The sequence below is a fragment of the Musa acuminata genome, chromosome BXJ3-7 (genome assembly GCF_036884655.1).
Source record: "Musa acuminata AAA Group cultivar baxijiao chromosome BXJ3-7, Cavendish_Baxijiao_AAA, whole genome shotgun sequence".
Lineage (NCBI taxonomy): Eukaryota > Viridiplantae > Streptophyta > Magnoliopsida > Zingiberales > Musaceae > Musa > Musa acuminata.
Window position 1 is genome coordinate 42461973 of NC_088355.1, and position 27981 is coordinate 42489953.

The 27981-nt window shown below is 35.6% G+C and overlaps 1 protein-coding gene across 5 annotated transcripts; it reads right to left on the reverse strand.

The window, feature by feature from the left end:
* Positions 1–991: 991 nt before the first annotated feature.
* LOC103993057 (transcription initiation factor TFIID subunit 5) lies at positions 992–27263 on the reverse strand. Of its 5 annotated transcripts, none has more exons than XM_065160748.1 (21): positions 26982–27263; positions 25495–25576; positions 24963–25041; positions 24729–24826; positions 24568–24624; positions 22414–22501; positions 22153–22262; positions 19517–19615; positions 18297–18445; positions 15588–15698; positions 15415–15484; positions 15246–15284; positions 14004–14154; positions 13839–13915; positions 5337–5398; positions 3282–3393; positions 2234–2499; positions 1960–2055; positions 1805–1880; positions 1649–1737; positions 992–1413 (listed from the first exon to the last, which is right to left on the reverse strand). In XM_065160748.1, the coding sequence occupies exons 1-20, from the start codon at positions 27137–27139 to the stop codon at positions 1687–1689; spliced, it is 2031 nt and encodes a 676-aa protein (XP_065016820.1). In that variant the 5' UTR covers positions 27140–27263; the 3' UTR covers positions 992–1413; positions 1649–1686. The 5 variants fall into 5 exon arrangements, with proteins under 5 accessions (XP_065016820.1, XP_065016819.1, XP_009411258.2 ...); XM_065160747.1 differs by having other exon boundaries at positions 18297–18448; positions 26982–27262; XM_009412983.3 differs by lacking the exon at positions 5337–5398 and having other exon boundaries at positions 3282–3398; positions 18297–18448; positions 26982–27160.
* Positions 27264–27981: the final 718 nt, after the last annotated feature.

The following is a 27981-nucleotide window of genomic DNA, read 5'->3' on the forward strand; positions in this document are numbered from 1 at the left end:
CCGGATCTCGTAGGCACGTACAAAACGTGGAAAGCACGGGAAACTACGGTGCGTTTGTGGCAAACTCCTCCTCCTCCTGTGTAAGTACGGACGCCTCAACCGTGTCCTCTGCATCAAAGTTGTCACTCTCCCTCCTCCCCCGCAAGCTGAGTGGGAGAGATAGAGAGAATGAATCCCGCGTCCCTCTTTTGTGCTTGCTCTCTTCTACCTTCGAATCTGCTTTGCTCTCGCTCCTCAATGCAAGGCGTGAGTCGTCCAATCCATCCCCACCGACATGCCTCTCTTCCCCGCGTCCCCGTCGGAGTCCTCTCCACCGGTGAAAACCCTAGACGATTAAAGAGATCTGCGCCCTTCTTTGGTTGGTTTCTAGATCTAGGGTTTGGATGCATGTGTGATGATCGCTCTAGGATCGTGACAGGGAAGGCGTTTCGGTGGCTGGTGGGGAACGCCACGATTATATAAAAGCTAAATGTAACTTTTAAAGAAAATTTGGTCACTAAGTGTAATTACACATGCTCTGTTAAAAAAATATAATTATCCAAAATTAATTTATCATAAATAATTTAAAGTCAGGTTAGAAAGACAATTCTAACCACGCATAAGATCAGAGATAATAATTTGAGGATGTGTTACCTACCAAGATAATAATAAAAAAATTAAAAATATTAATAACAATTCAAATCAATTGATAAAAAAATTTAAAACATAATTTAATAAACATTAACCAAATTTTATAATAAAAATATAATGTTAAATTTGAATCTCATGCATCATATAAACACTAAATAAAAATAAATCTATGATAGTTTTAAAAAATCTATGATAGTTTTTAAGTCTTCAATTTTTATTATATAATTTATTTTTTACTTTATGATAGAAGACTTGGACGTACTAGTATGAAATTACTTACGCAAATTGAAATAAAAAAACTTGTAAGAATGCCTACAATTAAATTTGTTAACAACAATTTGACACATACCAAGAAAAAACATATAACGAATAATTTTAAATTTAAAAATCAAGTAAATACCTTCAGACCCTTAGAATTAATTCACATACATTGATATCACAGAGTCTCGAAGATTGAAAAGATCTAAATTAGCATTCATATATGTGAAGGCTCAGCTTCATGAACAATTTTAAGGGACACAAATCAAATTTTAAGAACCCTGATCTGTTAACAATTTCAAGGCTTCAACAAAAATTCCTGTCCATATTAGATTCAGCTTGTCTGAATGTTGCAAACAAACAATGGCAGCGCTCCCATCACCTACATATGCTGTTTGCATCGATCAGTACCACATTTTTCAAGAACAGCCAACAACTTGAAGCTCGACATCCACTGCTGGATAGCGGGCTGCTCCAGTTTCTTTCTCCCATCAGAAATAGTCACCACTTCTAGCGGTGCAGATTCTGACCCATACCACCAAGAACAAAATTTTTGTAGAAAGTGAGAGTTAACTAATATTGAAGACTTAAAAAGCCATATAACGATAGTACCCAATTATTGTATTGATGACTAAAACACAAGGCAGGAAAAGGAAAAAAAAATAAACAAAGACTGCAGAAAGGAAAGCTCACCAAACTCACTAAGAAAAGACAATGCATATGTAAAATTTAATTAACTGCATTAAGCTTAAGATCTTACCTATATCCATGTCATATGCAACTCAAACAGCATTTCCATTAGCACTTTGAAAGTGCTCCAGCAGAAAACAAAAGATTTCTCCTTGAAAACTACCGAAGAGGTACAGGACCATCAGTATACACAATAAAGCAAGACAACATACACAAAAGATATTACCTGCAATGAATATACAGGTGTGGATTTGGTAGGGAGAGCTTTCAATAGTCTCAGCCGATTAATGCTGCTAGGTTTGCTGGACAATTTTTTATAAGGTTTCGGTCAATTTTTTGAAAGCAAATTACCCAGATAGAACAAGATGGAACTGAACATACCTCTCCTCTATCTTTTGTCCCTTCATGCTGGTAGTGACATCCCATAATTTCACTGTACAATCAGCTGCACCAGAAGCAAGCAGTGATCCTTCACGACTGCATCATAGAAGACTAATTACTATAAATGCCTCCAAGGCAATCATCAGATGAAAGTATATGTTTGTAGCATTTCAAAAACACCAGGCCTATCAGTGTACATTCCTGACTCTCAAGAATTATAATCAGGTTAATTTGTTTTTCCACTCTGAAAAAAACAAAAGAATGCATAGATCACCTGAAAGCAAGTGTCCAGACACACGAGCTGTGCCCCATCAATGGTGAAATACAACGACCACTTGAGAGGTCCCACATCATGATGGTACCGTCTTCATCACCAGAAGCCATAAATCGCCCATCAGGAGACATTGCCAATGACAAAACTGTGCTCCTATGACCAATAAAAATGCGTACACATTCCCCACTTTGTACATCCCATAGTCTGACAGTTTTGTCACTAGAACCAGTTGCAACATAATTGCAATTGACATGCCATTGCACACACTGAAGCACACACATGAATAACTATTAAACAACCTATTAAGAAAAATGCGCACAACACAGACAAAAATAAGGAAGACATGAAACATAAGACAAGGACAGCAAGTGTCCCATGAAAAGAAGATCAATGATGGAAAAGCAAGCAATAATCTAGCAAATGCCAAAGCTTTGTATTAAGCAGCTTAATGAGAACTCGGTTATCGTTACAGATAGGAAGCCATGATTTAAACTGCACATAACCAGGTAAACAAAAAAAATCATGAGCATATATTTCGCATGTTCTAGGCAAAACTGGAGAGCTAACAATTTGCATTGATTACCATATAAGAAAAGTATCGACATAAATGTAATTACAAGATCATTATTCATGAAAGTCACATCAAAGGCACTGAAACAAATTATTTGCAATTTGATTTACTGTAACATATTTCATTGACATCAGACATGGCCTAAACAGATAGCCCTGCAATTATTTCAGTTGATGAAATTTGACCAGTCAATACCAGGCAACTTTCAAAAAAATGTAGGATCCTACAAGCAATTAAACAAAAAGGGAACATATCAACATGAAAGTGATGTTCAAAGACTACTCAATTTAGTCAATCAAACAAAAACAGTGATGTTTTTTAAACCTTTGCAATTTAGCCAATCATTTAGTTGCATCAGTTCAACTACTCAATTAACTACTGAACTAGTCATACATTTATGAACACACTCACAAACTACAATCACATTGATGATTTCTACATATAAGTAAACATTATTACATTTGCTTATATACTTACGTCAACATCAGAAAGATGTCCAGCCATTATTCTTAGAGGTTGGATTCTGTCCATGGACCAAATCCTAGCAGTCCGATCATGTGAAGAACTAGCAAAATAGTGGCCGACTGGGCTAAACTGCACCATAAAAATATTGTAACAAGATACGGTCTCGTACAAGGCAACCATATAGTATATAAGACACAAAGGGATAAAAAGACAATTTATCTAAGTGGAGCTGGATTCTATCCCTTAAGGACTTCAAGAGAGCAGCCAGGACACAGAGAGAACCATCAAGCAACAATTAGTTAGAGCACTATAAAGAACAAAGGTGGTATAAATGAGTTTAAATTAACAGAAAAAATTTCTCCCAACAAACATGAACTACTTAAACATAGATAAAGATCAGGTAAAATCAATAAGAAACTCCAAGCTAAAAATCAGCCCTTACATAAACAAAGAAGATAGGCTAGCACTAGACTCTTTATAAATATCAATCTATAGCAACCTGTTAAGCGAGTCTTTCCAAAATGATAGGGCAGCAACCTGTTACATATTAATTTATAGCCTAAAGAGCTAGTTGGAATCTACAGCTTCATTATATCTTATAAAGGCTATTCTAGTCAATCAAGAGATCAGATATAATCTGTTAGATATTTTCTACCATAAAAAGGATCACAAAATGCTAGTAATCCTCTTACACAGCAGTCTCATTGTTATATCTCTGAGAACAATTGTTCTAATATTGTTCCAAAAAGAACATTGGTAGATCCCCTAAACAACTCCCTTGGAAGAGAGATAAGGAATAAGCTTGAAACAAATTAAACTAATAGCAACAAACCCCCATTACACTATTCTCTACCCTTTTCCCACATTTTCACACTTCCTTTTACAATACACCTGTATCTTCCATACTATTTCTATTTGATTCAGATGCTACAGCAGAAGCTGATGCTTGCAAGTAGTAATAGATCCACTCATCTCATGAAACAAAAACATCTGACTGGAGATGATGAACCCAGATGGAACCAAAAAGAGAAAATATTATGAATGAATAAACTCAAAGCCTATGTGATGAAAAGGCCACCTCAACCATCTGATTGAAGAAAAGGATGTGATAAGTATTCAGTTTGCAAACAGATCAAAGACACTAACCCCAATTTTATGTTGAACCCAAAGCTTATGTGATGGAAAGGCCACCTCAATGATCTGATCGAAGAAATGTATGTGACTCAGGATCCAATTTGCAAAAAAAATCAAAGGACACTAACCCTAAATTCACGTTTTACAATTAGACCTGTGCAAGTTGCAACTAATTACAAAGGCCTGTTGTGTATTAAGCTACTAAACAGGTTTGACTCAGTCCTATTGGCAACCCACCACTTGCAAAGTCAATCTTGATGCAATGATAAGTTGGTTAGTCAAGTCACTAAAGAGGAGGTACAAACATTTTTAAAATGGGAATGGTGTCTAAGCACCTAAAATAAAGACATCATAAGCACATAGAGTAAAAGTTAATACAGCAAGGGATTTGTTGACTTGATTTAAATGAGTCCATGGTGTCTAGATACAAGTTACATTAAGTCTACATCATATCTCTAATTTCCTAAAATCCGATAAGATAATTTAAGAAATTTTTGTTTGTTGTAAAGAGAGCCAAGTATATTACAATTTTGAAATCTTGAGCCTAATTCAGATACTTATTATTTGAGTCAATTTTCCAATTAGAGACATTTCTTGTAATAAAGTAGTTTACTAAAAGAAGGCAGACTGCCTACCAGGTTTTCATCTCATATCTTAAAGAGTTCTAATCAAGTTTAGGGGGCTGGTTTTGTCTATTTAGGAATAGCTCCTACGAGACAATTGTATCTGCGATCATATTTATTGCAATACCCAAAAGAGAAAATTCCTTGGTGTCACATCTTGAATTTTTTTTTTTTTTTTTCATATATTTTCACACAGGTCAAATAAATAAACATCACTTTATTCATCATCTATAACCATTTATTACAATTCATTTATTCATCAAATTACAAATAGAAAAGTTAACTTCAAGAGTCATCCAAGTGGCTCTACCTAGCGATAGAGGAATGTTCGCTCTCCACTGGAATCCGATTTAGTACTAGAGAGAGGCTGCTCTGAAAATCAAAAACAAAGAAAATTCAGCAACGCTGAGTAGGAACCCCAAAAGTCAAATCAAGATAAATACATGATCAAAATTCAATCAATCATCCCATTGGCGTATATCAAGTACCCGAAGGAGCACTCCCCCAACAGCGGATGGAGAGGCTTTATCCTACGGGATGAGTTTGTGTTCTCCCAACAGCGGATGGAGTGGTGTCCCACACCCGCCAAAGTGGGGACACGTTCCTCCCAACAGCGGATGGAGGAACCGTCCAGCCGCCACGTCTGACGGCCCGCTAATCCCCGAAGGGAATCGCCCTACCTGCTCTCGGCAGGAATATAATCTCACACTGGTCATATCCATTTCGGGATGAAATAACATATTTAAAACATCTCTTTCAAAAATCATCAAATCAAATAATATAAATTAACCCTCAATTGACTTGAACTCTAGTTTAATCGATTCAATTGAACTCGATTTACTATAGCCTAACTGAACTGATCTCTAATCCTTATTTAACTGGTCTGGAACCACCCTAGACTAGTATAATTTAGACTAGATTAAGTTCAATTTAGGTTAAACTAACTTGAATAAGTCAATCAATTCGGAATCACCCTGAATTGATCTAGACTAATCAAGTATAGTTTAATTCAATCAATATTTGGGCTCAAGTTCAACAATAATATTGGGCTAGATTGAGCCAGTCCATCTATTGGTCATGTGCATTATACATGATTGAGCATGCATTACATAAAACTGATCCAGCCTTAGCCCATGGACTAGTCATAGCATATACCCATTAACAACATATATGAAAACATAATAATGCATTAAAAGATAGATGAAGAGAAAAGTTTTAATACAAAGAAATAACATTCTCAATTTGATTAGAAATCATAAGACATTAAAAGAGGGACTAGGAGATAAGTTTTTAACACAAGGAAATAGCTTTCTAAATTCAAATAAAAATCATGTTTTCAACACATAAAATTTCAACATATTCTAGTCATATTTTAAATCATTCAGAATAATATATTTTAAAATTCAGATTAAAGAATATCAAAAAGGGATTTTAGATAACATATTCTAGTCTAACAAGATTTTAATCCAGATAAGATTAAAGATAAACTGTAATACAGAAAATATATCATATAAAACATATACCTTTTTAACATATTTAATTCTACAATAAAAACCTTAATCATGGGTCAGAGAATATTTTGAAAACTTTAACTGATTACTTTAATACAAAAAAATTTGACATTTAAAGAATTGATACACATTTTTCAAACTATAAAACTTTCAACATTTAAAGAATCAAAATAAAAGCTAAAACTTTTAAGAAAGGTAGGGAAAACCTACTTCTTGTCAACATGGTGTAACTCCTCGTTCTCTTGTCAATAGGGTGTAACTCCTCGTTCCCCCCGCTGCCAGTCTCGACTAGGTGAGGAACGAAGGAGAGAGATCCCTCCCCTTTAAATAGGAGGAGGTGAGCCTCTATCAAGGGAAATAAATTTTAATTTTCGTATTTATTTAATATAAATTATTTCCATTTAATATACTAACAAATATGATATTATCATATTTGGAATACTTAATAGTTATTTCCTTAATTCATATCAACAAACAAGGAAGTAGATTAAGATTTCCTAAATTATGATGGCAAGTAAGGAAAACAAAATTTAAATCTCAATCTCAAATATTTGATTTGATTACATTTCTCCCCTCCTATAGGAAATTTGGTCCCCAAATTTAGCTTACCTTAGTAGAATAGATGAGGATACTGCTCTCGCATATCTTCTTCTCTTTCCCATGTTGCCTCTCGGTCTGAATGGTGTTGCCAACAAATCTTTACCAAAGGTATAATTTTGTTCCTTAGAACATGTTCTTTCCTTTCCAAGATCTGGGTTGGTTGTTCTCTAAAAGTGGCATCATCTTGTAGTTGTAGAGGTTCGTAAGAAATGACATGTGATGGATCCCTGATATATCTTCGAAGCATTGACACGTGGAATACATCATGGATGCTAGCCAAAGCCGGGGGCAATGCCAATCTGTATGCTACAGGCCCAACCTTTTGTAAGATCTCAAATGGGCCAATAAATCTTGGGGCTAACTTTCCCCTTTGACCAAACCTCATAACTCCCTTGGTTGGCGACACCTTTAAGAAGACGTGCTCACCAATTCCGAACTCTAGATCTCTTCGCCTTCGATCTGCATAACTTTTCTGACGACTTTGAGCTGTTAATAATCTTTGGCGTATAATTCGAATATTATCAGCATCTTTTTGAATTAATTGAGGCCCCAAAAGCTTCCGTTCTCCCACCTCATCCCAATATACAGGTGATCTGCACTTTCTTCCATAAAGAGCTTCAAATGGAGCCATCTGTATGCTAGAGTGGTAACTATTATTATAAGAAAACTCAATTAGATGCAAGTGCATATCCCAACTCCCACCAAAGTCTAAAGCACATGCTCTTAAGAGATCTTCAAGAGTTTGTATTGTCCTTTCAGATTGGCCATCAGTTTGGGGGTGAAAAGCTGTACTAAATTTTAACTGCGTGCCCAAAGATTTTTGTAGACTTCCCCAAAATTTAGAGGTGAATCTTGGATCTCTATCTGAGATAATGCTAACTGGCACCCCATGATATCGAATGATTTCCTTAATATATAAGCTTGCTAGTTTATCCAATGAATACTTCTTGTTAATAGGAAGGAAGTGAGCAGATTTAGTAAGTCTGTCTACTATTACCCAAATTCCATCATATCCTTTCACAGTCTTGGGTAATCCTATCACAAAATCCATAGTGACTTGCTCCCACTTCCATTCAGGAATCGAAATCCTTTGCAACTTTCCCGCAGGTACTCGATGTTCTATCTTCACCTGTTGACATATCAGACATTTAGAAACAAACTCTGCTATATCTCTCTTCATACCACGCCACCAATAGTTTTGGCGTAAATCTCGATACATCTTAGTAGTCCCGGGATGGATATTAAATTTTGATCTATGTGCCTCCTCTAATAATTGCATCTTTACTGGATGGCTTTCGGGAACACAAAGTCAATTGTGGAATGTAATAGAACCATCTTCGGCTTGGAGGAATTCAGATCTAGATCCTTGAGCTATGTCCTTAACTATCATTTGAAGATATGTATCTTCCTTCTGATTTTCTTTAACCTTTTCCACCAAATATGATTGTGCCATCAGACACGCAAGAAAACCTTTATTTGTCTCCGATAAAAGTTTAAGTTTTAAGTCTGCCAATTCCGTCATCATAGAATTCCTTTGAATATTCATATAGGCTACAAGACTATAGGTATTTCTGCTTAAGGCATCAGCAACTACATTAGCTTTCCCAGGATGGTAGTTGATATTAAAATCATAATCCTTTAGAAAGTCCAACCACCTTCTTTGTCTCATATTTAAATCTTTCTGTGTGAAAATATATTTGAGACTCTTATGATCCGTGAAGATTTCAAAAGTCTGTCCATAGAGATAATGCCTCCAAATTTTCAGTGCAGAAATGATAGTTGCTAACTCTAAGTCATGAGTAGGATAGTTCTTCTCATGAGGCTTTAATTACCTCGATGCATAAGCAACTACCCTCTCGTTTTGTATTAGAACGTAACCAAGCCCTTGTAGTGAGGCATTACTATACACTACAAAACCTTCTCCCCCTGAAGGAATCACCAAGATAGGAGCACTGGTTAATTTCTTCTTCAATTCTTGAAAACTTTGTTGACATTTATCATCCCACATGAATTTTATGTTCTTTTGTGTCAACTTGGTCAATGGTGCTGCTATTTTTGAAAAGCCTTCTACGAATCTTCTATAGTATCCAACCAAACCCAAGAAGCTTCTAATCTCTGAAACATTAGAAGGCTGCTTCCATTTTATCACAGCTTCAATCTTGTGAGGGTCAACAGATATACCAGCGCTCGAAATTATATGACCGAGAAACATAATTTCATTGAGCCAAAAGTTACACTTACTTAACTTGGCATATAGTTTCTCTCGCCTTAGGACTTCCAGAACTGTCTTAAGATGGTGTTCATGCTCTGCTATGCTTTTGGAGTAGATCAAGATATCATCAATAAACACAATTACAAATTTATCGAGATAAGGGTGGAATACTCTATTCATGAGATCCATGAAGGCAGCTGGTGCATTTGTGAGTCCAAAAGGCATTACTAAGAATTCATAATGACCATATCTTGTTCTAAAGGCAGTTTTCTGTATGTCTCCTTCTCTTATCTTTAGTTGATGATACCCAGATCTCAAATCAATCTTTGAGTATACCTGAGTACCTTGAAGTTGATCAAACAAGTCATCTATTCGAGGAAGAGGATATTTATTCTTTATGGTCACTTGGTTGAGTTGTCTAAAATCGATGCATAGTCGCATAGATCCATCTTTCTTCTTCACAAATAGGACAGGGGCACCCCAAGGGGATACACTAGGTCGAATAAAACCCTTGTCCAAAAGCTCTTGGATCTGTTTCTTTAACTCCAACTCAATTGGTGTCATTCTATATGGAGGTTTAGAAATAGGTGCAGTACCAGGTAGAAGATCAATTGTAAATTCAATCTATCTATTTTGTAGTAGTGCAAGTAGATTTTCGGGAAAAACATCTGGAAAATCCCGGGATGTCCTTTAATACTGGCTTCTTATATTCTTCTCCAAAAATAAAGGTCAAGTATCCCTGACATCCTTTGAGTAATAATTGGGTAGCACTCAAAGCTGAAATAATATAAGGGAACTTTTCCTGAATCCCAATGAACTTGAAAGATGGTTGATCTAAGGGTGAAAAAGTAATAGTCTTCCGGAAACAATCGACATTTGCATGGTAGGTTGAAAGTTAGTCCATACCCAAGATAGCATCGAAATCTTGAAATTCTAGTATAATAAGATCTACTAGCAAATCATGACCTTTAATAGTAATAACATAGTTTCTATATATCTGATCAAAGAGTTTCCAACTTATTATTTGTATGAACACCTCTCCGAGTGCATACACTAGTAGCATTGCGACCATGAGCACCCCGAGTGATAAAACCACTAATCTTTGGAATTGGCTCTATTACTCTTATAATAGGTTAAAGACAATCATTGGTTAAAGTCAATCAAGGGACCTAATACACCTACAGGCCCTAGACCACGCTCTGATACCATAAAAATTGTCACATCCTGAATTTTTTTTTTTTTTTTTTTTTTCATATATTTTCACACAGGCCAAATAAATAAACATCACTTTATTCATCATCTATAACCATTTATTACAATTCATTTATTCATCAAATTACAAATAGAAAAGTTAACTTCAAGAGTCATCCAAGTGGCTCTACCTAGCGATAGAGGAATGTTCGCTCTCCACTGGAATCCGATTTAGTACTAGAGGGAGGCTGCTCTGAAAATCAAAAACAAAGAAAATTCAGCAACGCTGAGTAGGAACCCCAAAAGTCAAATCAAGATAAATACATGATCAAAATTCAATCAATCATCCCATTGGCGTATATCAAGTACCCGAAGGAGCACTCCCCCAACAGCGGATGGAGAGGCTTTATCCTACGGGATGAGTTTGTGTTCTCTCAACAGCGGATGGAGGCAAACTCATATCACACTCCCAACAGCGGATGGAGTGGTGTCCCACACCCGCCAAAGTGGGGACACGTTCCTCCCAACAGCGGATGGAGGAACCGTCCAGCCGCCACGTCTGACGGCCCGCTAATCCCCGAAGGGAATCGCCCTACCTGCTCTCGGCAGGAATATAATCTCACACTGGTCATATCCATTTCGGGATGAAATAACATATTTAAAACATCTCTTTCAAAAATCATCAATATCAAATAATATAAATTAACCCTCAATTGACTTGAACTCTAGTTTAATCGATTCAATTGAACTCGATTTACTAGAGCCTAACTGAACTGATCTCTAATCCTTATTTAACTGGTCTGGAACCACCCTAGACTAGTATAATTTAGATTAGATTAAGTTCAATTTAGGTTAAACTAACTTGAATAAGTCAATCAATTCGGAATCACCCTGAATTGATCTAGACTAATCAAGTATAGTTTAATTCAATCAATATTTGGGCTCAAGTTCAACAATAATATTGGGCTAGATTGAGCCAGTCCATCTATTGGTCATGTGCATTATACATGATTGAGCATGCATTACATAAAACTGATCCAGCCTTAGCCCATGGACTAGTCATAGCATATACCCATTAACAACATATATGAAAACATAATAATGCATTAAAAGATAGATGAAGAGAAAAGTTTTAATACAAAGAAATAACATTCTCAATTTGATTAGAAATCATAAGACATTAAAAGAGGGACTAGGAGATAAGTTTTTAACACAAGGAAATAGCTTTCTAAATTCAAATAAAAATCATGTTTTCAACACATAAAATTTCAACATATTCTAGTCATATTTTAAATCATTCAGAATAATATATTTTAAAATTCAGATTAAAGAATATCAAAAAGGGATTTTAGATAACATATTCTAGTCTAACAAGATTTTAATCCAGATAAGATTAAAGATAAACTGTAATACAGAAAATATATCATATAAAACATATACCTTTTTAACATATTTAATTCTACAATAAAAACCTTAATCATGGGTCAGAGAATATTTTGAAAACTTTAACTGATTACTTTAATACAAAAAAATTTGACATTTAAAGAATTGATACACATTTTTCAAACTATAAAACTTTCAACATTTAAAGAATCAAAATAAAAGCTAAAACTTTTAAGAAAGGTAGGGAAAACCTACTTCTTGTCAACATGGTGTAACTCCTCGTTCTCTTGTCAATAGGGTGTAACTCCTCGTTCCCCCCGCTGCCAGTCTCGACTAGGTGAGGAACGAAGGAGAGAGATCCCTCCCCTTTAAATAGGAGGAGGTGAGCCTCTATCAAGGGAAATAAATTTTAATTTTCGTATTTATTTAATATAAATTATTTCCATTTAATATACTAACAAATATGATATTATCATATTTGGAATACTTAATAGTTATTTCCTTAATTCATATCAACAAACAAGGAAGTAGATTAAGATTTCCTAAATTATGATGGCAAGTAAGGAAAACAAAATTTAAATCTCAATCTCAAATATTTGATTTGATTACACTTGGGCTCCAAAACCCACTTTTTAATGTCTCTATTCCCATTTGTTTCTTTCTGTTTCCTCCTTGTACTCCTCATTTTCTTACCTTCCCTATTTCTCACTTCTACTATACAACCAACCTGTGGCAGTTTGCAGCTAGAAGTGTCTGTTCAATCATGCTAACTGATAGGAATCTCTATCTAATTGCACAGCACTCGTCATACTAGGCATTATTATGTCACAAAAAAAGGCTTAACTACCTGCTGGGTTCAACTAGTTAAAATTTTATTCCACCATTAAGCTCTACCTAAATCTAGATACTTATGAGAACAATCATGTTATGTCTTATTGCTTCCCTCAGATTTACCTTTAGTAATTATTGGAAAGCTCAAAACCACATTAAAAGTTTTTCATCATCAATTTCCTGAAATTATGATGAAAACTTGACTGATCTAGGTGAAACTTTTGCTAATTAATGTGTAATGTTACAAGTTATAGTCGATAATAGGTAGAAGGGGATGGCAAAGATAAGACATGGCTATACAGATTCCACAGACAAGTGATAGCCTCCAAATATCTCAGTATTGGACAAAAAAATTGGCATCGGCCAATGATCTGCTTCATCTTGAAAGCATGGATTTCACTGAAAAAGATATGATGCTGATGCACACTGTTTCACATTTGATTTTCAACTTCAAGACAAACCAAAGAAGATTCAAAGCCATATTGATCGGCCTAAAATAACCCAAGCACACAAGAAATCAATGTTGACATACTACCAGGGGCACAAATAATGGCTATGAATATGGAGAATTTGATATCCCTCATCCATCTAATAATCTCTTTTTTCATGCAGACCATGTTGTTCACAAGCAACATTCTAACACAATATGCAGGATGTGTTATTGTGATAACATTACCATATATCAGCAATCTGTTGTATTACATTTTACCAACAAATTGACAAGAGAAAATAAATGTTAGTGTGACGTGAAGACAAATTTCCAAAAACAATTGTTTATTGGGGATTCTATTCATGTGTTAGACATTGCAAAATATTTGTCACCCTATCAATTTGCATCTGTTTCTTATAATTCATACAACCAGAAAAGGTCTACTTAGTATGCTCCATTATGTTGTTTGCCAAAATAAATGCAATTGAAAATGGCATAATAATAATAATTTAAATAATAAATGTAAAATTGAACAAATATCTTGAGAATAACAAAATCTACCTTTTTCATAACAAGTATGTGCACACACACTAACAATAATAGTGAGTATAAGAATAGTAATCAGAACAACAACAACAGATTTATTGTTCTTACTTGCACGTCCCATACAGGGTAATTATGCCCTTTGTAGCAGACAAGATTTGCATTCAGATTGGTGCTCCATAATCGAACTGCAGCAAGACAATAAGAGCACCAGACGTCACAAACAAGAAACTCCAGAATGATTAAAAGATAATTAACATTTCAAAGATAACTTACTGGTGGAATCTGATGAGGAAGACAACAGAAAATCTCCAAGAGGACTAAAGGTAGCTGAATATATAGGACCAGAGTGACCATGAAATAACGTGTAGGACCCTTCACCCTCTGTTCCCAAAAAATGCTCACTTGGAATGGAATCATTTTCTCCCTGCAAATTAAATAGAATTGCTTTACAATAAATGAAAATTTTCCATTTTAAGAAAGCAGCTAAAGTATAATCAACATGGCCTTCTTGTTTAATCAAGGCAAGAAAAGATCGATTGAAACTAATTTGAACATGATGCATCTGTTAGAGTTATGCACATATGAAATGGAAAATAAATTATGTTCAATTATTCAAAATTCACCATTCAACACAGTGGAAAGATAAACAACAAAGAAAATTTCCACATGCATAGCATGTCAGATATGTTCCGTAAAAATCCTGTGTACCAGCATGTAGAAAGATTTCTTCCATGTTGCTTAGTTTTGGTTGGCAGCAGATCAAGTCAGGTTGGGCTAGGTGTGGTAGTACAACTATCAAAAGACTGTAAAAATCCTAATCAGTTCCAGTAGTGGATTAAGGTTCCCCAAAATGGAACCATTCTGTACAACAAATGAAACAGGTCACGTCAAGTTGGTAGGTCAAAACCAAATTTATTGGGAAGAAAAAGATATCTGATTTGTTAGGCTTGCAAATGTTGAGCTTTACAAGAGAAAATATATACTTGCCATAAGCATGGCACAACAAGCCAGCTGGCCCAGTTTGTCTGACTGAAAACAATCAAGATCTGGTTTGCAAGGCATGCATAGTTTGAGATGGCATCCCTGGGCTCAACATATTTCAGAAAGCCTTCACTGACCTCAGGAAGTTCTATGCAATAATCTATACAATGATGACAACAGACGAATCATCTTATATTGAGTGCTAAAAGACACCCAATGGTTGGGATCGATGTTTAAATAACCTTTTAAGAATTAAGTAGTTGTTACAATTAGTTTAGGCTTAGCCCATATCACCAAAAGCATCGACTATATGATAGACAACAATAGAACAAGTCCTGTCTTCATTGCTTATGTGATAAACGTCATTCTGCATAGTAATTGCATGGAATTAAAAAGAACTCTAGCTCATATATTTCCAGAATTTTTTCAACAAAGAAAAAGAAAGCATTTCTTATTACCTGAAACAAATTTTAATTAATATCATTATCATTCATATAAATTTCTATGGGAATAACAACACAGAGTGATACTAACAGGTTTAGCTGATTGGCCAATCTTTGACATGTCCCACACCTACAGAAATTAAAGACAATAAGTATGAGAAAACTATTTCAAAGTTTATATTCTATGCAAAATGTATATTGATTTTTTAATAAGAAATAATAATATTGAAAAAATGTGACATTTAATAGACAAATACAACCTTCAGAGATGAATCAGAAAATCCACCAGCAACCAATGACCCATCTTGGGATATAGCTGAACAATTTAATCTGGCAAACATTCAACAGAAAAAAATCAAGTCGCAATTGCAAGCAAGAATTGCTCTAGAAAGCCTAACGTTACACGGCATATGGAAACTTTTTACACTCTTACCCATTATGTGCGTTGATGAAAGTATAGAAGCATATGGATGGCAGCGTTGAGCTACTCAATTGCACACGATTACGTAGATCCTCCAGAATTGCTTTTTCTACTTCCATGGGCCTGGCATAGTGAATAAGATAAACCTTTATTAGCAACAACCTATAAAAGTTAATAACCAGTTGTGGCAAGTTACTATCCATACAGTGGATAAAAAGAGAACTGAACTGGAGATAGAACTTGAAAACAACTTATTAGAACCTATGAAGTGCAAAAATAGCTTAGGATTATTGATGTTTTTGGTGATTTGGACAATAAGACAGTGTACAGTCTTTATTGGGTTTATTGTTTTTTTTGCTTTTAGAAACATGTTTAGTGGTCACAACTTTAACTACATGGGAGATCAGAAAGGGGAGGGAAATTGCCAGATAGTCATGGTTTTGGAGGAGACACCTAAATGATCATGGCCTCACAGGGACCATCAGCCAGCTAAGACTAGAAAGAGTAGAGAAAATTATAAAACTACTAAGTAATTGAACAAACAAAATAGTAGAAACAAAGATAACAAGCATTTCAGCATCATTTTTCAAATATCTTTACTTATTTAACAATATAAGTAATGTCAATAGGTCCTTGTAAAGATAATTTGGGCAAAGAAGACACTAAAGAACATGAAAGCTTTAAACCCTTCACAGTACTGACCAATATAAAAATATAATAATTGACCATAATTGTACATTCAGTACATCATCTATGACTTGGGCAACTTAAACAAAACTGCTCCTATAACTGAACAGGGTATAAATGCTTATACCCACAATTCATATCAAGTCATGACACTCTAATTAACTGTTGTCCATGACCAATCATGTGTAGCTTTAGCGTAAACATCTTGGTTTAATAGGCACCATGTCAAAATTTTAGAAGAAATGATTTGGTGGAGTTGTAATTTAAAATGCCATATTATTATCTGATCAAAGATCTCATATAAATGTTGAAATGGCCAAGTCTTTTGAGATTGAATCCTATAAGAGGATACATAACCAGAACTGAGAAATATGATGAAATATTGGGCCATCCAATGAGTAGACAGTTAATCACAGTCTGAATAATATAAAAATCTAAAATATACAACCTATAAGGAGAATTTTATCTAGGGTTGCAATTTGCTAATTATGTTCAGCCAGCTATTTGGCTTATTTGTGCCCTGAGAGGAATAGTACTTCCCGTAGCATTGTCCTTCCCCATTATAGACTCAAGAATCTCCTGTATGAGGTTGCAACCAACACAACAGATTCTTCTACCTACCAAGTAGTGTTTAAGGTTTAAAAAGATGCTCTTACCAAAACATATGTAGATGGATAATTGGCATCAGCTTAGATGGCCAAAGCCAATTTTATGTCTGGTTGTAAAATTATATAAACATCCATTGGAAATGTCTTGATATTCAGTTATGCTCTAAAGAAGACCACATTTTAACCAGGAAAAGATTTAACCATGATGACAAAAATGGAATAGTAAACTTTCAATATGAAAAGAGTCATCTGATGATTATAATTAGAGTCACAGGCATGAAGTGGTCACTTCAAAGCATAAGTGAGCTAGGTTAAGGCACATGGTATGTCATGAAAAATATGGCCAAAATTTACATTTCAATATCTCTTCATGATACATTATGGAGAACAACTTAAAGGCCAAAGCTTTTAAATCACAGATTACAAACACTACTTTAATCTGCTTTAAGACCATTCATTGTGCCTGACCACTCAATCATAGGATTTAACCTTCAATTTATCTGTTCTTTTAAGCATTGTCATCTTGAGCTCAATGGCGGCAAAGATCCATGTGGCTGACCTCATATAGGTGGAACATTGTTCAATCTGAATGCATCATAAGTTGCATACCAGAGGAAGGAGCTCATTAGATATGTTTTTTCTAGTTGATTGTCCTCTGATAGATGTGTTACATCTTTTATATGCAAACAAGAAAACACATCCAATAATATATCATGTTCAGAATATTTGGGATCTCTTTCCTATATACTTGACTAATGTTCAGAACATATATGCACTGATATATGTTCAGAATATATCAGTGCATAAAACTGACAAATGGAGCAAACCTGACCAGATTGCACTGCATTAATTTTAGAGATCACCAACTAGAATGCCCTACCATGCATGTACAGTCAACCAAAAAATCATAAGACAATGTCATACACATTAGTCAAGAAATTGAATCTCTAAAGACACTAAACAACTCTCAGTCTTGCTCAACATATTTACATTTAGAATATGAGAAAAATAAAAATAAAAATATAGAAGATAGAACTGTTCCACTGTGGCCGAATCATCATGTACATGGTTAAGCATGCCATAATTGTAGAAGGAATTTGAAAGTCCTAATTTCAAATCAGGATCTCCATAAAGTTTTGCATTATGATAAAGAGCATGAACAACAGTAAAGTTAACATTTATTACCAAATGATTTCAACTAGAACAAACCATCATGCATGATTATTTTACTATAGCACATTCTCTAATATTATAACATGTTCTGTTCTGTACTAGATAATGGAAATTTTTGAACTTTTCATAAAACAATCTCAGAAATGAATAAACAAAAAAATATTAGTCTATCAGCAACACATCACAATATGCAATTAATAGGAAGCACATAAAAAGAGAGCAGAAATTAGATTAGAAAGCAATATGTTATTACATTATAGGCAAAGTTAGATCTGGTTTTACTCGAGGGGCCACAGGGGCAGTGCTTGTCTCCGAGCGAACATTTTTCCCCGTTGCACCTACAAGCTTGTCCTTTTTCGGCTTCTTCACTGGAGCAGCTTGCTTTCCTCCATCCACAGACCTCTTCTGATGGAAAAAATTTTAGAATGATAATGATTTCTACAGGAACAACAACACAGTATATGCATGATCAAATTCACACTCACTGATTTTAAATGGATTAACAAGATTAGTATGATCATGTTGTTTGCTGATAGATGGAGGAGCTTATATAAGAGTTTCACAAACCAATGGCAAACTCAATACCCCGGTATTTAGGATAGGATCCCTGAGAAAAAACAATGTAGCCAACCCCAAATAGATATGACATCATGGTTTCTTAAGAAAAAGATAACTGAGGTTAAAAGACACGCGAAAAAATATTATCATGTTGATTTTAATGTTAAATAACTTAAATCTTAAAATCAACATTAGGTTTCAATGACAACTGAAAAGAAGTGCAACGAGTAAATAATTGTGAAATGCATCATGAGGTGTATACAAAAACGTCAAGATTATTATGACCTAATTAACTGAAAAAGAACTGCAACGACTAATAATTGTAAAATGTATCATGAGGTGTAAACAACAACATTGAGATGATTATGACCTAATTAATTCCATCAGCATAATTAGTGAAGATTGCTAAACATTTCTTTGAGCCTTATTTCAAAAATTCAAGGCAGGAAATTTCTACACACGTATCATGCTCACTTCAATTTTTCATTGTAAATCATTCTACACGTGTCAACAACTCTCTTTACTAGTTAGCTATTACTTGCAAATTACCAAGGAATCATATACATTACACATGGGTACTTCAGAGCTGTTCTAAAAATTATTTGTTACAGATGCTCCTCAAACACAACTCAGAAAATCAATGATGCTTGGTGAAACTTTTGAAAGACAATTAAAAGGGAAAAAAGTATAAGGATCAGGAAAATCTCCAACTTAGGAGATTTGACTTATGAAACCACCACTCATAAAGAACACTTAGGACAACTATTATAAGATTCAACCATGACAATTAAATTTATAGGGTACAGCCAATGGACCTTTATTTGCAAAGAAATGCATATACAATACACATCATCAATTTTAGTTCCATATCTGAAATAATATCATGGTAATGGATTGTTATAGCTAACTACTTGCCTTGTTATCTTCTGGGTCAAGCTCCTTATTTTCAGCCTCAGCCTTTTCAGAATCTGAATTTGCCTTCTCCAGGCGATCTTCAACTGAATCTTCAAGCAACTGTAGCAAGCACCTATTAGATAGAAATGTTTGCAAAATACAACTGAGAACAAAAAAACAAAGAACAGAATGCATTGTCTTGGACACATAATAGTGAATGTAGCTAAAAATTTCTAAAGATACCACAAAAACTTCACCAAATCCAGCACCAGGAAAAAAATACTCAGTGACTTAACTAGTGACTATGGTATTAAAAGAAAATTAGTATCAGTTCCCAGTTTGTTGCTAATTTAAGGCGCCCAGGCACCAGTAGTTTAATAACTTCTCATATAGCATTCTGGAAGCACGATCTACAAAGAGTCAAGAGCCTAGAATCAGCAAAACAGACAAGTAAATTTCTAGGTCTGCAATTCACAGGCATAGCGTCAGCATGGTGATCAACATAATACATCAACCAAGGGGAAAAGGAAATAGAAAAACTAAGTCAAGATGTCATGGGATTAGATTTGGAAAAGAAACAAATGATAGTTACTTTTTTTGTATGCATAGAAAATCGCTGGTACTTTTAACATAGACAGTGGTAGCTGAAAGCTAGTATTTATATGACTGCAGCCATTTGGAAGTCTTCGAAAATTGAAACTATCCAACATCCATTTCCCAGGCATCCACAGTTCTCTTACAGTGCTTCTTAGTCCATTTGCATCTGAACTTATCATCACCATATCTAATTATGCTAGCTAAATTAATCATTCATCATATCTTAAAAAGGACAACTCATTGCATGAGGTCTCACCCAGTGATTTAAAAAGCGTTAGGCGCCAAGGTCCCAAAACACCTGAAGCGCTAGGCACTCGCCCGAGCGAAGCAAGACGTTCTGAAATATTAAAATATTAAAAATATATAATATAATTAAAAATATATATGATTATTTAAATAAAAATATGACATTAAATTAAAAATATATTGTTAACAGTATATTACTTACTGTTAATAGTAGCTAGAGGGGGAGAAAAGAACTGGTAACAGTAACAGAGGAGGATAAAAGGGTCACTAACAATAAAAACCGATGGAAAGTGGCAGCAACAATGGTGAGAAGGCAGTAGTGAGAAGCTGGTAGCAACGGCGATAGAGGATTAGTTTAAGACAATCGTGGCAACGACAGAAGCTACGAACAGTAGCAGTGGCAGCAACAGAATCTCCAGAGGGCGTCCATCGATGGCGAAGGAACTTGCAGTCCTTTCCCAAGACAGTGGAAGGAACTGCACACGGAGTGGCGGCGGAAGGAAGCTACGGGCTCATGCTAGACCGTTGGACCCGTCCGTTGGCAATAGAGGAAGGCTCGGTCCACTGCGTCTGCGGCGAAGGCAATGGTAGAAAGCGTTGGCGGCGGAAGCAAAAGCAACGGTAGGGTTGGCTCGGGGTCGCGCGGACATGAAGGGTGGCTTTTGACGGTAAGAAACTACGTTATTGAACCGAACTAGACTTAAAAGTCTGATTTGGTTGACTTATTTGAACCGAGCACTCACCCGAAGCGCTCGGCACCTGGGTTCAGGCAAGTACCCAGGCGACGCCTCATTGAAGCGCACCACTTGGTCCACACACGAGGCGCTCGGGCCTCGCCTCGCCTCGCCTGTGCGCCTATTTAAATCACTGGTCCCACCAATCCAAGATCTCCTTGCAGCTTTACCTCTATATTTAAGGAGAGGTTGTTTCTGAAACTTGAACCAAGTCTCCTATGCTATATTGAAGAAATATTCAAAAAAATGGCAAATCAAATTAATGATAGACTACCTCAAATTATTCAGCCCTAAAGCATCTTGTTAGAACCCTTGCAGATTCTAAACTTGGGGTTGATCTCTTTAGGGGATCGGCCTCCTTGGAACTCTATAGGGGTTCCTCCCTCCAAGTTGCTGCTCAAAGGCTGCAGAAAAGATTCATCTATTGCTTAAGAAAAGAGAAGGAATACATGGCTATTTATGGGCTTCTAAACCCTAACTCCTAATAGGACTCCTACTTAAGACTCTTACTTCTAACCAACTCCTAATACAACTCCTACTCAAGACTCCTATTCCCTTACAACTCCTAATTCTTCTCTAAGAAAAAACCTCCTACATGAATGCCCCTCACAATTAGGACTCTCCTAGCTAGAGTCCTAACAGAATGTCCCTCTCAATTAGGACTCTCCTAGCTAGAGTCCTAACATTTTTACATGAATGTCCCTCTCAATTAGGACTCTCCAAGCTAGAGTCCTAACACATCTTCCTTTTCATTATTTGCAGGGTAACAGAAATCAGAGGCAATTTGTTACTAATAGCATCACAATCAAATAAGACAATTGTAAAGCTACTCCATCTTTCTTATCATGTCCAAGTTTCTCAAATCTATTCACAATCTCAATTATGCCAAATAATATCTAAAGAATACTAAAATATCATTTATGCCACCTAGAATCCAGGCTCCAAGAAGTCACAAACTGAGCACGGAATACATAATTGCAGGTTCCAGTTAACAAGATACTGTTGGAGAAGGGAAAAAACATCCAATTTAAGTATCATATGCAAATAGGAGAAAACATAAAAAACAAATATAAAACTCACCCCCCAACGAACTTCCTTCTGATTTATCTGTTTAGCTAGATCATGATTACTTCCGACTAGAGCTACAACCTCCATGTCATCAGAAATTGAGATGGGCTGTCCAGGGGAGACTGACAAATTGCAATTGAAGAGACCCAATTAGAAAATCACAACATAAAGAAACAGATTGAAAAGTAACATCCATGAAACATGTTGCAGATTCTTTCTTTGTGCATATACACATTTAAAGATGTATGTGTTGATAATCAACAGAATCAGTACCTTCAAAATTGATACGCTCATTGATTATCCCAAGAATGGTAAGAGACTGTGTCTTCTGAAGGTACTGAAGGAGGAGGTCGTACGCATACTACATTAAAAAAAACAAAGAGAACAGCCCCCGTCATGCCAATTAACACCTATGCTGTTGCATACTCAAAATAAGATATATTATTTCATAGCTGCAAATTAGAATGACCCGGAAAACAAGGGTATTTCAAAAACATAGTTACAAGTAAACACAGGTTTACCCAAGCTGACTGGTCAAATGACAATTGAACTAAGCGGCCTGTAATCAAAAACCATAAAAAGAAAAAGCCATTCCAGAACATTAACAATGTTGGTGCTATATTTATAATGTACATAACATCTTGTCATTTAATCACATAACATGATGATTGAAGTATGAACAATGAATAGTGAAACTGCAGTTTGTATATAATGAATAGACTCCCTAATATGTTTATCTATTTTACAAGTAGGCATAATGTGGCACAGGCAGATTTTCTTGGAACCTGTCATTCACATTTGTGTCCCCTCTAAATTTTAAAGCTTTACTTCCCTGATTCATTGACCCTTTTCTGGTATTGAACCTTACACTATGAATCAAAATAATCAAGCATATATCACTATAAATCATGAATCTCTAATAGATCAAGGGATCATCTAACAAAGGTTATTTTTCTTTTATTTTAAACTGGAGTAGCCAAAAAAACTATGGCCTAAATTTATTTGTTTATGGCATGCAATCCATCCATATAATGCAATTAATTGGTCTAAACTGAAATTTTAGCTAAACCAACATACTATTAAACCACTATGAATTGGCAAGACAATGAGTTATTAATATCCCACTGTTGCGAGTTAAAATTAGTAGAGTATGCAAAAACATGAATGACATAGGCATAACAGAAAGTACCTTTGATCAAGCAATAAAAGTACAAAAGAAAATGTTTAGTGGTCAGATATCCTACAACACTGGCATAAAATCACTGTAAGTTAATGATAACAAGTTCATTCACTACACTTAAAAGGACAGAAACAATCAAGAATCTAAAAGAAAATAATATGGACGGCCACTTCTTTCCCAGATACTTGGGTTAAGAACTATAAAAAACATCAGTAAAACTGCAGAAATAACATATTTTAACATTACACTTCTGTTATTGTCTACAGCCAATCATGCCAGCCAACATACATAACAATCTTATGTAGCAGCAACTAGGGTTTCAAATCTTGGTCTGGTACTAAATACTGGTCCTTGGCCGGACCAGTATGCTACAAGTACAATTGGGCATACCATATACCATGTGTTGGTATACACTCTTGTGCCAAACAATAACACCTCCAGCCAAAGAAGAGTAGAGGAGTAAGAGGAAGAAAGAAGGCGGAGGAGGAGGAGGTGCTGATGCAACAGCGACATGGTGTGAAGGAGGCAACAAGAAAGAGACAAAGATAAAGAAATAGACAGAGAATTGTGAGGAGGCAGAGAAGAAAGACAAAGGGAAAGAAATAAGAAAGAGAAAGAACAAAAAATTGTTTTTTAAAAGGTACCGAGCCATAGGCTTACCACCTAATACCCGTTTTCTTACCTTCCGGTAAATCCGGTAGGGTGAGCTTCCCGGGCGATATAATTATCGAAATGAGCAAAATCGCATGGTATGCATCCCAATTGGATGTCAAATTGGTAAATATTGCCTGTACCAACTGGTATAGACAGCATTTTAAACATTGGTAGCAACAAAGGTTGAGAAACAATACAAAAATGAGTTATTGTAAAATTCCATACAGCATCAACTACAACCAACACAAATGACAGTGTAGTAGGCATATACATGAAACAAAGGTTACTATCTATTCTAGGACATATATAATATGCATCACAAACATAGGTATGCGAGAGATTTAAAATGACAAGAGGAAAGGAGGTGAACAATATGGATGGGAACTCCTTTAAGTGTTCCAATAGGCAGAACTAACATGAAACAACACTGGGTGTATTTTTTTCTATGCCATATACATGTCTCTATATGTCATCATATGTGCATATGCAACTAATTTAATAGAACTTAGTTGATCAAAATTATCTAATCCTCACCAAAATACAGAACAGCAAAACTTGATGACACAAATTTTGAAAATGAAGAAGAATGGCACCTGACATATTTTTATTTTAACTTTGTTCTGCCGCAAAGAACAAGCTAGTTCCATTTCCTGAAAAGAAATCAGACAGCAATGAAAAGATAATCAGTATTTTAAATTTTTTGGTTTTCCGGCAAAACAGAAACGTGGAAGACATAGATAAGAAATTAGACAACCTCCAAATGTGAGGGAGAAAGAATGCCTTCCAATTTCTGCAAGTCCCTCAAATGCATAAGTTCATGATCTTCACGGAAAGTTTGGAAAAAAGTCCGAGCTGCAGGTTCCACACAACAACATACTATAACAATTAAGAATCGTAATTGTAAAGCTGTAAGCAAAGTCTATAAAAAAATAAACATTATATTGAAGAGAAATCGGGAAATACATAAAGAATAAAGATGTAATTATACCATCTCGCATATGACCTTCTGCCACAAGATCCATGAAGCAGTGGATGTACACTGAATAGAGCACACGGAGTAGTTCATGCTGCACAAAAGTTCATAATGGAGAATTGCAATTCAGATAAATTCATGTTCCATAAAATTATAAAGATAATATAACACTAACAAGGTCCTACAAGTACAGGCATAGGTTGCAATGTACAAATAAACAAGGTCCTACAGGTACAAGTAACAAAAATCACTCTACCATAAGCCATTATGATCATTGTAATCTTAACCAGGAAAAAGAGAAGAGTATTTTGCAAATAAATGAAAATTACAAAGAACAGGAACATCATCATGTCTACACCAATAGCAATGTGACCTTATCAATGAGAACAAAAGTATACTTATATTCACCAAAAAAAAAAAAATGAAGATGCAAACTTTGTAGTAAATTCAACCAAAGTTCATGAACATTTATGTATCGTATAAATCCTCCATTACATTGACCAAGCCATAAGCCAATACAAATGTAATCAAATTTGGAATTGATTACCTTGTACAGATCCAGTGAACTGTAAGCCCATGATCTTAGCTTGCTATAACCACCGCTATATCGTGCCGGATCATTCTCTAATCTGTCAAACAATGACTCATATAAATAAACAAGAATGTAAAACTAGCATGCAATTTGCTGGTAAAGAAAAAAAAATATCTTAACACCATACAACACAGACAGATAGATATTGTATTATGTGTCCTTTGAGAATTAAGATGTACAGTAAAACTTCAGTTATGCATGAAAGATTTGAACCCTTATTTAAAACACTATTATGAATAACTTCATTACACAGTTATCTTCATTGGATCATCAACTTATCTATGTCCCTGAGATGAGCAATATATTAAATAGCAAAGCTTCTCGAATGCTCCTCCAAGATGATCTCCCTAAGTGCATGAGATTTATCAGCAAGCAGTGGGATAAATCTTCCTACCAGCTAATAGACAATGAAGTCTTAAGAAAAATCCCAATCTTGACTAAACTTTGTCTTATCCAAGAATTAGGCAGAATGACAACCTAAACATCAGGACAACTTAAACAAACACAAACAAACCAAACTGAATCTATGTGAGATGAATCATCAAATGCTGCAAAAGAACTCTTTAGGTTGCTTCTTGAACAAAGATTCATATCCCCTGAGCGGACAAAGACTCCATTTTTTTGAAGTAACAAATAAACAAATGCATATACTAACAACACATGAATTTTTTTATAAAAAGTTAGAAAGCATTTACATTACATCAAATGGCGTACATGGTGCTCACACATGGACTTGAACAAACCTGAGACCTATTACTTGTGCAACAATAGACTAACAAAACATGAAATTAATACTGTATGAGATTTTTCCTAAAATTACTACTACTACATAAAGCTCCATACAGATAAGGCTTGATCACATATCAACAAGCAGCATTAGAAACCTCCGGTCCACGATCAGATCCACCTAAAAAACTTCATTCCTCGGAATTTTCAAGTGGTGTTATGACCTTCATTAATGAAACTGCCAAGAATATTCGAACATCACAGATCTCTACAAATTTAGGTGACTAATTTTGTGATCACCAATTGCAATTATAAAGACTTCCCCTCCAAAAACATAGGCCCATCTACGTGAAGATTAAATTGAAGATAAGTGGCCCTGATTTGTAGATTGTCAATGCTTGAGTTGTAAAAATTCAAGGTATGACCAGACAGGGTGATGCAAACTTTACAAAGCACAATAAAATAAGATCACCCAATGAAGTTTTGGTGTTTGTTAAATTGACGGAATATGTACAGAACAGTAAATAAAATCCTTGGCGACCAGCTACAAGTGTTCTAGCAACTTCCACCGATGCCCTTTTTTTTTTTTTTTTTTTTTTTCTTTGGCGTCTCCCATGCTCCTTCACTTGATTTGCCGTGTGGTCTCGATAGAAAATATGAAGGGCAAAAAAAGAGTCGGGTAACAAAAAAGGGATCGGGCGGAGGGATCTTCGTACCTGGATAAGGGGAGATCCGGGTGGGAGGAAGAGGAGAGGCGGTTCTGCTGCTCTTCCTGCAGGGCGATCTCGGTTTTGGTGAAGCCCTTCTTCCTCAGGTACGCGACCACCGCCTTCTGGAGCTCTTCCTCCTCCATCGGAACGCCCGAAGCTAGCATGGTTACCGGTCGACTAGGGCTCTTCGTCCGTTGGAAGGAAATAGACGGAGGGAAGCCTTGGTCGGTAGAGCCCGCAATCGGTGAGCCGAAGCTGCGGTCACCGCCCAGATCCCTGTAATGGGCGCGTTTCCCTGGTCGAGTTCAATTGTTATTGCCGACTTGGTTGGGCCATAGCACATGGACGGTAGCCACGTTTAAATCAGATTTTAATACTCCTTAATCAACATAAAGTACAGATTAAATAATTAATACTTAAATAATGAATTAAAACGATTTTGTACGATGATGTAACAAATTCACTTATTCAGCTGGATTATCATCTTAATCTCAAACTAAATGCAGTCATGGCTGGCAATTTTCAAGTACATTTAGTGTTTCTCTTAACCACAAAATCCTGGAAAGCGGTTCTGGCTTCATCATATTAGCCTACATTAGAAGAAAGTGTAGCATCTGTTTGAATAGTCAGTCGTATGATAGGTCTCATGTATGACGAGTGTTGCATCATTCATTTAATGTAATGAAAGAAAAAAATATATTCATATTAGCAGAAAACGATAGGTATAGATAGCTGAATAGTTGTTGCACACAGATAATAGGTGAGTATCTATCTATTCCTCGTTCAATCTTTCCCCTATCAGAACTGCCCGTTGGTGTTATAAAGTTTCCTGGTTGTGACTTCCACCCGTCTTCTCAGAACCTTTGGTTGATAGGAAACAGCAACAGCGTGCGGCGGAGCAGATGAACAACACCTTGACCAATAAGAACAGTGATAGGGAAAGTACCTATTATCAACTCAGTCTATCAGTCGGATTGAGGAGGACACCCGAGTATAAGTAAAAGTA

What these genes read in the sequence shown, in the direction of transcription:
- LOC103993057 (XM_065160747.1), bottom strand. Translation starts at nt 27,139, where the DNA reads ATGCTAGCTTCGGGCGTTCCGATGGAGGAGGAAGAGCTCCAGAAGGCG. An exon ending in TTAAAATAAAAATATGTCAG is followed by an intron (nt 22,502 to 24,567) that starts GTGCCATTCTTC and finishes TTTTTAATGTAG; the next exon opens with TATGCGTACGACCTCCTCCT. An exon ending in TTGGCCAATCAGCTAAACCT is followed by an intron (nt 14,155 to 15,245) that starts GTTAGTATCACT and finishes TTTAATTTGCAG; the next exon opens with GGAGAAAATGATTCCATTCC.